The 14,521-nt window shown below is 38.2% G+C and overlaps 1 protein-coding gene across 3 annotated transcripts in view; it reads right to left on the minus strand.

Annotated features, from left to right (window-relative positions):
* Positions 1-4,360: 4,360 nt before the first annotated feature.
* CEP162 (centrosomal protein 162) overlaps positions 4,361-14,521 on the minus strand; it is a 63,638-nt gene continuing 53,477 nt past the window's right edge. For 2 of the 3 annotated variants that reach the window (XM_084889777.1, XM_084889778.1), the window contains exons 24-27: positions 13,192-13,333; positions 12,173-12,271; positions 10,321-10,455; positions 4,361-4,714 (exon numbers count right to left, since the gene is read on the minus strand). In XM_084889777.1, coding sequence (XP_084745903.1) covers positions 4,508-4,714; positions 10,321-10,455; positions 12,173-12,271; positions 13,192-13,333 — 583 coding nt within the window. In that variant the 3' untranslated portion in view covers positions 4,361-4,507. The remainder of the gene's footprint in view (positions 4,715-10,320; positions 10,456-12,172; positions 12,272-13,191; positions 13,334-14,521) is intronic. The other variant, XM_084889779.1, reaches the window with a different exon arrangement.

Raw genomic sequence — 14,521 nt, forward strand, 5'->3', positions numbered from 1 at the left:
TGCTTTGTTATAGCAGTAATAGAAAACTGCCGGAGGGTTTGTTTAGATGAGAGATCTTGGGGTGTGGAGAGGAAGGCTGGGATCAGACGGATAAGTACCTTGAAGGCTAAGGTTAAAATTCCGTTATTTACACCTAGAAAAGCAGCAGGTGAAATGGGTCGTGGTTTAGTTTTAAGAAGAACTACCTGGCAGTGCTGTTTTGCTGACTGTTTGGAATGAGAAGAGCATTGGGTAGAGGAAGCAAGTAAACCTCTACCAAAAAAGCAAGCAGTAAAATGGCGACTGGGTTTCAGTGGACAGAGAGATGCAAGCGTTATTTTGAAGGAATTGGCTACAGGTTTGATGATGATTCCATGCTGGGGAGAGTTAGCTAATGTGTGGCCTGAAGGTTTGCGCCTCCTCAAAATTCGCAGTGAAACCCGTACTTGGAGTGGGGTTTTGGGAAACTGGTCAGGATTATGAGGTCGGGAGGGTGGAGCTCATACGAATGGGATTAGTGCCTTTGTGAGATTCTCAGAAGGGCTTGCTGTTTTCCTCCACGTGAGGATTCAGGAGAGAGCGCCATCTTCAAACCAGGAAGCCAACCCTCACCCAGACTCTTCACCTTGGACTTCCCAGCCTCCAGAACCGTGCGAAATGTTTGCTGTTTTCATCTGTGGCAATTTGTCAGAGCACACTGAATTCACTAAGGAGGTCAAGGACGCCTCAACGTTAGGGACTGACTAAACAGTGTTGAAACCCAGGGGAGTGGGCAGCTCGTTTCAGGGAGATACATCAGCTGGTTTCAAACATGCTGACTTTTTTTTTTTTTAATTTATTGATTTTGTAGAGAGAGGAAGGAAGAGAGATAGATAGAAACATCGATGAGAAAGAGTCATCGATCAGCTGCCTCTTGCACACCCCCTACTGGGGATGTGCCCGCAACCAAGGTACATGCCCTTGACCAGAATCGAACCCGGGTCCCTTCAGTCTCCAAGCCGACGCTCTATCCATTGAGCCAAACCGGTTTCGGCAAACATGCTGACTTTTATGAGAACAGTGAGTGATCCGGGCAGGAATGGGGACTAGAGGCTGGCCCTGAGGAGAGGACAGGCCGAGAGGCAGACCCAACGTTAACCTGCCGTCCTGCCAGAAGCAGAGTTGTGCCATGAATATGGGAGTAGCTATGGTCTCTGGGGTATCTGTAGATGGAGGTGAAGGGACAAAAGATGGCAATTTGTTTACTACCCTCCTATGTGTGAGGGACCGGGCTGCTGTGAGGGCTCTGGTCCCGGGGCAGAGGAGTGAGCACCTGGCTGTTCTCATTAGGCTCCTTGCCTGTGGCCATAATGAGCAAAACCGGTAAGAAGACAAGGGCATGCACCTGTGTGGTTATTTACACTGCCTGCCTGGAGCTGGTGGGAGGAAAAATAAAGGTTGCTTCATTTCACTGTCTTCTCTACTGAGCAGGTTCAATTTCACCCTTTTATAAATATTCTTTCCCTCATTTTACTTTTACCTTCCTCACAAATCCTTCCCCAAGTCCCTTCCAGACTTTTCTCTGAGTTACACAGACCATGTTGTCTGATTCAGAACTTCTTCACTGTGATATAAATACCCTGAGGTAGGAAGACCCATCGGCAGGCGACCTGGAGAGCAGGCCAAATTCCCGGTGGCTCTGGCCTCTTCACTTTTGTGTTCCAATGATGCATTCTTGGTACAACTGTCCTATTGTTTTTGTCTTCTCCATAAAGTCTAGTCCATTTCTTGTTCTATAATTTACTAACAACTAATTTTAGTCTAATGAAACTTGGTGTTTCTCTTCCTCCTCTGGAAATTTCCTTTATTGATGCTGCCCTGTTACTTACACAGTCTTATAAAGTAGTAGGTGGGAAAGAATATCTTCCCGATTGTACTCTAGATGATTGTGATTGAAATTTTCAGCGAACCTGGAGAGAGAAAAATGGATCTATGGTTTAAACTAGAGGGAGGAAATGGTTCATTAGCACTAGGTCTACTCTTACCAAGCTGGACAGAGATTGAGAAAAAACACGTGGCCCTGGCTGGTTTGGCTCAGTGAATAAGAGTGTCGGCCTGCTACTGAAGGGTCCCAGGTTCCATTCTAGTCAAGGGCACATGCACAGGTTGTGGCAGGCTTGATCCCCTGTAGGGGGCATGCAGGAGGCAGCTAATCAATGATTCTTTCATCATTGATGCTTCTCTTCTCTGAAATCAATAAAAATATATTTTAAAAAATACATGTGATTTTTAAAACAACCATCTTCTACATGTGCTTCTTATTAGACTCCTATAGAAACTGAAGAAAGGCCATAAATGGTTCAAATACTACAATAGGATTACCCATAACTTGGAAATATTGAAAACATTCAAACTTCACTCTTTTCACCTTTAAGGAGCTCTTTGAAACAGGAAGACTGTCGTAACTACAAATAGGAAAGAATCTTATTCTGAGAATACCTCTTATTTCATGTGCATGCAGATCTGGGACTACCTGGCGTACTCACAAGTATGGGTGGGAAAGGGACTGCTTTCACCTAGACATTTTGTCATAAATTCAGGATTTTTGAAATATGGAATGAGACCTTAATACAAAAGCCCAGATTTCCCAGGGTAGCCAGCAGTTGTAGAATGCTATGGGCTCACTCAGAAATCCTCTACACAAGTGTGTTCAGTGGCAAGCCATGTGTTCTGATGAGGTTCCCCAAGGGAGGCCTGTGGATGCCTTTTGACATTGTGAGGAGGTGGAACTGGTTGGAGAGGACTGATATTTCCTGGAGCTTAAATCTTCATAAAAGTGTCTAAAGTTGTCTATCTTCCATGTTCTCATCCTGGACCATTAGTGTATTGACTAAGGAATGGAATATGGTTCTTGCTGGTTTTAGTTGTAACTAAAAGTTCTGAAAGTATTTATGGATCCTTAATCTGTAAATAGAACTGAAGATCTGACATGTGCACAGCTTATTCCAAAACAGAATATAAAATCCTCATCAAAATAGGATGCACTTTTGCTGTAATCTATTCGATGCTGCACTTCTTGTGTTTCAGAATCAGTCATGTTTGTGCCTGGAATGAACATCCCATGAATAGTCAAAAAGACAAAGTGAGAAATGGGTGTAGCAATAAATTAATAAGTTTGCAGATAAAACACACACAGAGCAAATAATAACCAAAATAGTTTATAACTTAAGATTCTTTCACATAAAAAAATAACAAGTTATAATGCTTTTTGTACCCTCTTAGGAAAAGGACATTAAAAAATGCTGAACATTGACATTAATTGCATTTCTTATTATTAATTTCCACATTTCACATTTGCTATCAATAATTCCACCAAGACCTATTTCACCTGTCCTTTATAACAGTGCTTCACATTGTTATATTATTATTGTAATTATTATTCTAGAACTGCATTTATTAGCCTGTGGTTGAGCACTTGGAATGTGGGTAGTCCAAGGTGAGATGTGTTTATAAATGTAAACATTTATACCAGAATTTGGAGAGTTTAAATGTAAACTTATATACCAGAATTTGGAGACTTAGTATGAAAAAATAACATAAAATCTCAACTTTTATATTCACATTTTGAATATATAAATTTCCAAAATTAATTACATTTAAAATATAATAAAATAAAATATGTGGCTCACATTAATTCTATTTCCGTTGGACAGTACTGGGCTGGAACATCTTAAAACAAAGTGGCTATGGCTTTAATTGACTGGAATCTTATACACTCAATATCTGCTTTTGGAAATGGGAATTGCAAAGTAAAATAAGAATATGGCTGCTTTTGTGCATGCTTTTAGTTTTTCCTAATAAACCTATATTACCTTTTAAATAGAGAAAGTAAAAATGTTATGTTCAGTCTATAACTCAAAGGAGTTACAAAAAATGAAGTGGCATTTAAGACAAGTAGCATAAAACAATAAACCAAACCCCCTTATTACTTGTATATTTTGCACTTATAGAAGGTGAAAAAAATGAGGCACATAGAGGTGGGAGTGGAAATCTGGGTGTCACAGGTAGTTCATGGTCCACTGTACAGAAATTATAATTCTTGTTCAAGTCATTGTGGAGACTCTCCTGCTCGGTGACTGGGATGTGGTTGTGCAGCCACTGTGCTCACACCTCCCTGCGTGTCCATGAGGAAGAGGAGCCGCTTTTCTGGCACTTACAACGGCGGAGTAGGTGCAATTTCCTTTTCTTTTCACATCTAGTAAAAGTGAGAACTTTTACTATGAAATCCACTAATTCTAATCTTGTCATAGAGATTTGTCCGTAAATTATTTAAAACGTGACTGGTTAAAGATTTTCAGTAAAATATGCTACAATGCTTTTTTCTCTTTTTTCTTATTGGTTAAGAGCAGTTTATTTTGAATGTTGCTTTTGTGCGGTTTTCTGGGAACATTCTGGAACACTGGTTTTCATCGGCCTTCTCTGAGGAGGCAGGATCCCAGCCACCACTCAGCAGGCCCTCCGGGAGGCCCTGTGACGCCTGCAGTCCCGGTTAATACTGTGGTGCGCTCACTTCCTCCGCTAGGGCGACCGGCACCACCACCCCCTGCCGCTGCAGCTCTCGCAGGACATCCAAGATCGAGTCCAATTCTGTGCGGAACTTGTCCAGCTCACGATTCTTCAACTGTGCGAGTCTTTTCCATTTCTCAATCTCTTTGTTTTGCTCAGTTTCTACTACTTGGTGTGTCTGCTGTATTATCTGTAAATTTAAAAAAAAAATCCCATATCAGTGTTGGAGTTCACGGTGGGGGGGGGGGGGGGCATTTAACAATTTCGAAGAGCTGACGTGGGACAATACGGACAACAGTAAAGCTGCGGCCTGGGGGGAAAAGTGGGGAGCCCCACTTATCGGGGTTCACTGTGTCCGCAAGGCAGGATTATAGATAAAAAATTATACTGAAGATGTTTAGCATGTTTAACGTTTAGAAACATTATTGGTTTTGTTGCCCTAACTAGTTTTTGTATGTCTAGCTTTCTATGGTTTGTAATGCTTGTGCCTAATGATTTTCTTAAGGTACTTGACAGGGTACCCTTACTTCATCATTGGCCCCCAAAAGCAAGGCAGTCTAGTGATAGTAGCAGGGGCTCTGAGGCCAGGCTGCCTCTCACAAGCTGTGTGTGAACCTTGACCAAATTGGTTTTCTTTTTTTACTTATCTGTAAAAGAAAAGGCAACATGAAGTGGGAGGAAGTATTTAATTTCCCTATCCATTAAATGGGGGTGTATATATTGTGTGTGTGTGTGTGTGTGTGTGTGTGTGTGTGTGTGTTTATAAAATATCTACCTCCTGTTTGTGTTGGCAGAATTAAATGAGTTAACATGGAACAAGTGCTTATAACCAAGAAGCCTGGCACATGGTAAATGCTACATGTATGCTTTTATCACTATTTCTAGTTCTAGAATGATTGCAATGACATGAGTTGTACAGTATATGAAAACTATCTTGATTGCATCTCAAGGCTTGTTATGAAGAGGAACAGCTTTTTGGATATAATTTCTGATGCTTTAAATGGAATACTTATTCACAGCTCAAAAAAAAAAAAAATACTGTAAAACTCCCTAGCAGACTTAGATACTAAATTTCCCTCTTCTTACCACCTTCACCTGCAAGCTGACACAAAGCACTTTTTCATGTACCCTGTTGACCATTTAAATATATTTTTTGGAAAATGTCTATTCAGACCCTTTACCCATTTTTAATAGCATATTTATTATTTCTTTTGGTATTGAGTTATATGAGTTCCTTGTGTAGTTTCCAAATACTTCCTCCCACTTCATGTTGCCTTTTATTTTTTTAACTTATTTTTCTGTTGCCTTTTCATTTTGTTGATTATTTCTTTAGCTGTGTACTTTTTAGCTTGGTGTAGTCCCAATAGTGTACTCTTAAGTCTCATATCCAAAAACTCACTGTCAAGGAGCTATTTCCCTATGTTTTCTTCTAGGAGTTTTATAGTTTCAAGACTTACTTGAAGTCTTTAATCCATTATGAGTGATGTAAGACAGAGATCTAATATCATTCTTTTGCATGTGGACATTCAATTTACCTAGAATCACCTATCAAAGGGACTATCATTTCTCCATTGAGTATTCTTTACTCCTTTATCAAATATGTTAACTGTACATGCATGGATTTATTTCTGGGCCCCTGATTCTATTCCACTGGTCTATGTGCCTCTTTTAATGCAAGTACCATACTTTTTGAGTACTGTAGCTGTGTAATATAGTTTGAAATTAACAAGTGTGATCACTACAGCTTTGTTCTTTGTTAGGATTGGTTGGGCTATTTGGGGTCCTTTGTGATTCCATATGAATTTTATAATTCTTTTTTTTTCTAATTATAGTCATGTGCTACTTAGTGAGTGGAGATACGTTCTGGGAAATGTGATGTGAGGCAATTTTGTCATTGTGCACACATAACCGAGTACATTTATACAAACGTAGGTGGTATAACCAAGAGCTTGGATTAATCATAATTTCCTCAAGCACAAGTGAGAGAACAGGATTCATTTTCCCTGAGCACACAGGGGTTGTGGCTGATGCAGGTGAGCCAGGTGGTAGAGGTGTAGTCGCTTCAGCACAAATACTCACGGTGACCAAAAATAAAAAGCATTCGAGTTGGAAAGAAGGAAGTAAAAATGTCATTATTTGCAGATAACATGAAACTATATAGAACTCTAAAGATTTCACCAACAAGCAAGCTATTAGGACTAATAAGTGAATTTGTTAAAGTAGCAGGACAGAATATAAAGAAGTTAATTTTTAGATGCCAACAACTTTCAGCAAGAGAAATTAGGAAGTCCTGTGGTGCCCTAACCAGGTTCAGTCAGTGGATGGAGTGTCTGCCTATGGACTGAAGGGTCCCAGGTTCGATTCAGCTAAGGGCATGTACCTTGGTTGCGAACACATCCCCAGTAGGGGGTGTGCAGGAGGTAGCTGACAGATAAGTCTCTCTCTCATCGATGTTTCTAACTATCCCTCTCCCTCTCTGTATAAAATCAATAATAAAAAAAGAAGTCCTGTGGCTAGGACTTCCAATACCACTACAACCAGGTGACCAAATGACAGGAGCTGCCCCTTGGTGGTCAGTGGGCTCCCACAGCCAAACTCCCGCAGCCAGCCAACCTCCCATGGCCCCTCCCCCCTTCCCCCAATCACAGGCCAGCTGAGGGACCCCACCCGTGCACCGGGCCTCTAGTGTTGAATAAAAGTGGTGCAAGTGGGCAACCCTGTTTTGCTTCTGATCTTCAAAAAACATATTTTTGCTTTTCACCATTGAGAATGTTAGCTGTGGGCTTGTCATACAAGGCGGTTATTAGGCTGAGGTATGATCAGGTGGGTGCATGAGTTCGGTAGGGCATTGTCTCACCTCGATTGCATTTTTCAGTGTAGTAATTGTAGTATTCAGTTCTGTGACTTTTATTTGGTACTCTATTTCACTTAGTTCATTCGCTTCTTTGTGACTATTATTTTGAACTCTTGAACAGATAACTCACTTATCTCTGTTTCCTGAAGATCTTTTCTACAGGCTTTGTCTTGTTCTCTTTTTTTGGACTATATTTCACTATTATTTTTTCATGTTTTCCTGACTCTTGTTAGTTTCTATACATTGGTAAAAGAGCCACCTGCCACAGTCTAGAAGGAGGGTGTCATGTAGATGAAGCTGCCATCAACTCTGCCTTCCTTGTCCTAGTTCTTGGTTTTCTCTTAAATTTTTGTAATTGTCCAAACAACCTATTTTATTTTTAGTGGTTTCCATTAGTTAGGAGTACCTATGTCAGTGTCTCAAAGGGGAGGATCTCAGCACCTAGATTCAGGTAGACTGGAAGCCAGACCCTCAGGCAGCATCTATTAAAGTATGCAAATATATACTGTCCAGGGGACCAACAAGGCAATATATATTTGGGTGGCAGCCACAAAAATTGAGGTGCCAAATGAGGGTGCAAGCTCCTTTCTGGAAGATGTTGGCAAGTTGTAGCAAGGCAAGAGGAAGAGTGTAAAGATAGCTCTCACCACCCTGGTCCCTGGAGAGTATTTCAGTAGCTCCTAGGTGTGTGTTGCATTAGATGCCTGCCCCCAGGCCAGTGCTTAGATAAGCAGAGCTCTTTCACAGAGAACCCGGTGCTGCCTCTGCATTGAGCCCTGGAGTGGGTGTATGCACTTGGCCTTTGGGGCTGCTAGTTTGCTAGAGCCTCCTGGGTCTCAGGGACACAAGCCCCATGGCCTTACAAAGCTAAGTTGTGGAGGTTCATCTCTCAGGTGCAGATCTTAAAAGTTAAAGTGCCCAATGCAGATTTCAAACTCTTTACTCCTCAGGGAAAAGATCCGGGTTTGAGCTTCCTTTTGATTGTGGTCACTAGCTGGAGGTGGAGGCTTTTGGTGAGATTTTGCCTTACCTTACTTTGTGTAGGAGTTGTTCAGCTAGCTGCTTTTTGTTTTGTTTCCCCCCTCCCTCCCCTTGAGGAAATTGTTCTGCACAGTAGCTAAAGATTTAGTGTGTCCATGGCAGGAGGTGAACTTTGCAGTCACAATCTGATCTCCAGTGGCTGAGCCCCATAGATTCTGCCCTGAAATCTTTATGAGGTGAGACCAAGTGGGCCTCCTGGGAAGCAACCCACAGTGGTGGGCAAGTTGGATGTTCATCTTGGGCTCTTTTTCCCACTGGAGGAAATGTAGGCCGCAGGGTACCCTCTGGTGCAACGCTATGCTGGCCTGTCAGAGTGTGGCTGCTCCTCTTACCCTTTTAAGGCAGTGCTTCTTGGTCTCTGTGGGACAAAAGAGTACTTCGGACTCACCTATGTTTTGAGTTTTCACAATTGCCTTGTTTATGAATTGTTGGTTGCTAATTGGTGTTTTTGTGAGGGAAACTCAAGTCAGAACAACCACTTAGATAACATCTTAATTTAGCATTTTACTATGAAACTGCAATCTATTACCTTCTCTAAGAATCAAAGATATTTTTAAAAGCCTACTGCATTTTTGCTTTAGCAAACAAAACAGTCAAAATTAGAAAACGAATTGCAATAATAAAGGTTGTACCAAAAAAATCTATTCATCTTAACAGCTAATAGCTCCATTTTGGAAATGAAATGTATTTTAATGAACACTACCTTTATAATTATTCATACTGTATACAATTTTGTGACACCATATATTAATTTTTCAATGAATACATATGTAACATTATCACATTTATAAAATGATTGACTTTAGGCTATATATAATAAAGTATGTAACTATAACAAAGCAAATGTTTAACATATTTATCAACAACTTATACAACCATTTTCTAAAATAGGCATTAAAAAGTGACACACAAAGGTGGGTTCTGGATAAATGGTGATACACTGATACCTTAACTCTACTGTGGATGATCATTTCTCGGTATGCAATGTGTTTTTAAGAGAAATCCACAAATAAGAGTAAGAATGAGAAATTTCATTCATCTTGATAGGATTAAATAGACTTACGGTTTTTCTGTGGAACTCAGGTCAGTCATAAAGCTTGCATGGATGTGGTGATTTTTATTTGCAAAGAGTATTTAACTTACACTGATTTTAGACTGAATATGTGCCACCCTCATATCCCTTCCTATGTTGAAGCCCTAACTCACAGTGTGGCTGTATTTGGGGTAAGGAACTACCGTAGTTAAGTCTACATGAGGTCCCAAGGGTGAGGCCCCAAACATAATTAGATTATGACTGGATTAGTGTCCTTATAAGAGGCACCAGAGAGCTTTCTCTCTATCCTGCAGGGCGCACACTGAGGAAAGGCCCTCTACAAGCCAGGATGAGAACTCTCACCTCACTAGAAAATGAATCAGCTGTAACTTCCATCTTGGAATCCTAGCCTCCAAAGTATGAGAAAATTAGTTGTTGTTTTTTTAAGCCTCCCAGTTTGATATTTTGCTGTCAGACCAAACCGAATAATACATTGTTCAAGCAAAGTTAAATATCTGCACCCAGGCTAGTGCCCAAACTACATCATCATGTCCTTCGGCCATTTTTAAATTTCCATTAATTCATCTGTTTGTGATTAAGTGCAGTAATGATATTACTAGTGCTAGGCATATAAGAACATGATACAAGTTGTGTCTCTCTTTCTTCACAAATAAGGTAAACTAATCTTCAGGTATTTGAGATTTAAAGTAATTTTTCTCTGAAAAGCTATATATTTATTATTAATAAGATCAATATATAATGGAAACACTACAAAGTAAATTTTGCTAGGGATGACAAACTATAGCAAACTGGAGGTACTTCAAAGTGAAGAATTCTACAAATATGTACATGTGATTTACTACTTTACCTGTTGAAGTTCTTGCTCTCTTTGTTTATGTCTCATTTCCATCTGTTTAATTTTCTTTTCTAAGCCCATGAAATGTTTCATCTCTGGGGTATGGTTCTCTTTGGCCTCTCTCAATTCTTCTAAGAGTTTTGTAATCTAAAATTGAGGTATGAAGTTAAATGAAAAAGTATGATAAGGAAGTAATTCATTTTTAACAGGTAGTCTTAAGAAGGAAGACTATTAACCACATATTTTTTTGTGTGTAAAATTTCACTAGATAAGAGGCTTCTTGTCAACAAAGATATTTTAAGTTGTTAGGATAATTAATAGCTTTCCTTCCCCAATCCAGGAAGTGAAAGGGTCATCCTAGATCTGAACTGACCTCACAATCCAAAAGGCTTCAGATACTTGGCCCAGCTTTCCCTCCCACGTATACCAGGCCGGTTTATGTCATTCAAAATTAAGCTGGACGCTTATCTTTGGTGTATTTATTGATAGCTTTGTTATAAAGTATTTAATAGAGTGATTACTTTAAGATTAAGTAATACAGAAAAAGTTCAGTAAATATAGATCCTTTCTTTATCAACGCCCTGTAATCCTATTTGTAATTCTCTTCTGGATCTCATAATTTTATAATTCATTCCACAAATAAATGTATGCATAAGAAATACAGATAACGAAGTAATAAACTTTCTGTGCTTGCTGCTGTCTTAGGTTGCAAAGATGAAAGACACATGGGAATTGCAGTTAGTGCAGTACCTCTTTTTTCTGATTATAGCACACAGAGAAAACGGTAACATTTTGTCACCTGAGAGTTAAATGGAGGATCTTTATATTGGGTTTGATGGAACAAATTACTTCTATTTTCTTTATATCACATAATTATAACTTGCCAATATAAAAAAAACAAAAAATTAACATATCAAAATAGATAAAATTAACAAATTCAGTCAGTTTACATGGAAACACCCACTACCTAATAACATTGATAATACTAAACGTACACACTTCCTAAATTAGTTTTAAAAAGGTGAAAATACAAGCAAATTGAGTCAGAGGTGAATCAAAATATTTTTAAATGTGAAACATTCCTCACCAAAAATAGATATGCAGACTTTAATTGATGATTTGCAGAAAGATCAGCAGAAATTTAGTTCAAAATAAAAAAATACAGAAAATTTCTTTTGCATCTACTTAAATGCACCTTTAGGGGTATAATAAAAGTTGAATACTTTTATTCTTGCATTTTGGTGAATTTATTCTATGTTGGTAACTGGATACATAAGTAAAGATTGATTAAAAAAAAAAAATGCTTCCTGTTAAGTACTATAGAAAAAACTGGTAATGACCTCAATGTCCAATGACCAGGCTTGGTTACCTCGGGGAAGTTATTTAATTTATAAAATGGGAATAACAGTACCTAAGCTTAGGGTTATGGTGAAGACTCACAAAGAGCACAGTGCCTAGTATATACTTAAAGTAAATACTTAAAAATTGATAACTCTTATTGTTATGATGAGTTTTTGAAAAAAATCTATTTCCTGTAGTTATATTATTGGTGATCTAGCATCACTGTGATGATTACCTATTTGCTAACCAAATTAGTCATAGATGGTTAAAGCCATTTCTGCATTAAGTACTAATTTTACTTACTAAAAACCTACCCAAAAAATATCAATAGCTGGGAAAAGCAGATTTTTCCATAAATAAGATATTAATATTATCTTGACTGTGGTATTTTTAGGTTATGTCTATTTGTACATTTAAGTTAAAAAATTAATGCAGAAATGTGAATATGATTGAAATGGCTAAGATAAACTTATGTTTGGCCAACATAAACTTACATTTGGCCAATATTTTTGTGATTTCTTACCTCTTTCTGTAGGATTTCTTCTCGAACTTGAGAAACCATAAGAGATTCTTGTTTATCTTGCAGCTCATTAACTTGATTTTGGAAATGTTTTATAAGTACCTAGAAAATTATGATAGAAGTTCTGAGTTAATAAAGTTCTTCCTTGAACGTTATTTGAAAAATATAAGAAAACAAACTAACGACATTTGTGCTAAAAAATAAAAACCTAATATTTTAAAATTACAAAGTTCTAACCTAGAAATAGGCTGACATAGGAATTAAATTCACTGAATTAAACTCATTGAATAAATTTATCATTTTGTTTCTTTCAACATTTAATATAAAACATCACATATTACAAATTAATGACTATGTACCTACATGGCTTTTATATCTCAAGTATTTTTCTCCTGAAGCCTTTAAGATAAACCTCTATAAAGTGTGAGCATTCTTCTCTGGCCGATGTGGCTCAGTCTGTTGGAGCGTCATCCCATACACCACAAAGTATTGGGTTTGATTCCGGTCAGGACACATACCTAGGTTGCAGGTTAGATCCCTGATTAATCAGGGCAAGTGCACATGTGGGAAGCAACCTATCAGTGTTCCTCTCAGTGGAAAAATCAATAATGACTTTTAAAAAGTCTAGGCATTTTGAAGAAAGTGGCCAATATTCTCTCTATACATTGTGATTAAGTAGATACATTGTGATTAAGTAGAATAATAGTTTTTATTAAAGAGCTATTGACTAAATAAAGATAACACAAGCCTAATATCTGTGAAATAAAGGTTAGTCTCATACTTTTAGACAAAGAAATGGAAATAACACAAATACTTCCATCAAGAAACTGAAAAAATGTAGTAAAACGTTAGAATAGTTAAACATATGGCAATGACATCCTCATAAACACAAAATCAAGCCAACAATAGCATTTCTATCAACATAACAAAGTGAAGTTAAAATATTTCAAAATTAATATTCTGATAACAGCACTGAAAAAAAATCACATTAAAGTCTAAGAAAGTTTATTAAAGTCACCTACCTCTTGAGTGGCTATTTTACGATTTAGTTCAGCAACTTTGGAAGAGGAATTTTCTACTGCGTTTTGGCAAAGGAGTTTCTCTATTTCCCTTTGATGAGATGCTTTGAGAGAGGTGATGTGTGCTGCAGTGTCTTCCTTGACCCTTTAGAGCAAATGAAAGAAAACCACACGTTAAAGCAGCTCTTCAACCTTTAATTAAGAGCCAGCACAACAGCAGTGTGAGAAGCAAAGGGGGAGAGGGCACCATATCCACTGCATTGTGCTAGGTCAGTGGTCAGCAAACTCATTAGTCAACAAGAGCCAAATATCAACACTACAAGGATTGAAATTTCTTTTGAGAGCCAGATTTTTAAAACTTACACTTCTAACGCCACTTCTTCAAAACAGACTCGCCCAGGCAGTGGTATTTTGGGGAAGAGCCACACTCAAAGGGCCAAAGAGCCGCAATTAGTTCGCAAGCCGCAGTTTGCCGACCAGAGTGCTAGGTAACTCACAATACTTATTGCCTAGAACCACTCCACGAGCTCACAATTACTGAGTTTAGGAGAGAGGAATGTACCTAGGTATCTAGGATTCAGATCAGTAAGCTGCAGACCTGTGGTTCAAGCCAGGCCATTGAACCTTAGAATCCAGGGCAGGTCTTCCACTCTACACCCAGCATGGGGCTGCACTTTCTGAGGGAATTGAAGGTTCTAAATGTTCTGTTTGGATTTAAAGCAGAGGATCTGTCTTTTAAGAATGACTAAGATTTCTTGACCAGATTGTTATTTGGATAATCACAACTGTTTCCTTTAAAAACTCCAATGCTTTGTCTACGCAACATTCTCCAGTTTCTGGCCCATGCATATGACTTGGGCTAGTTGCATGTGGTAAGAATAAATTATTTTTACAGTAATTTTCAGGACACAGGATAATTGAACCTAATTAGTTTGCATTGTTAAGTATGAAAGACTATTCATTTGTCTCTGACAAAATTTATGTATTCAGAGGAAGTTTAGTAAATGGTAAAGTTACAACTAAATAGCTAATACATTACTTATAGCTAAGTATTTCCTCTCTTATTGGAAATATTTGAAAATGATTTTAAATCAAAGCAGATATGTTATTAAGCATCAACAATGATTTACTAAATAATTCCAAAACAAACAAATATATATCAGTTGCTCATTTGATTATATGAAAATCTCTTAAATGGAAACTGTGATTAGGTCCTAAGAAAAGGATAAAAATCTGAAGCACTCATATATTATAGTGCTCATAATAAAAAACATAATTTGATGAACAAGAATGATCTAGGGACAAACTGGTACTGAATCTAGGGCCAGGGAAA

The sequence above is a fragment of the Pipistrellus hanaki genome (genome assembly GCF_964339955.1).
Source record: "Pipistrellus hanaki genome assembly, chromosome: 7".
Classification (NCBI taxonomy): domain Eukaryota; kingdom Metazoa; phylum Chordata; class Mammalia; order Chiroptera; family Vespertilionidae; genus Pipistrellus; species Pipistrellus hanaki.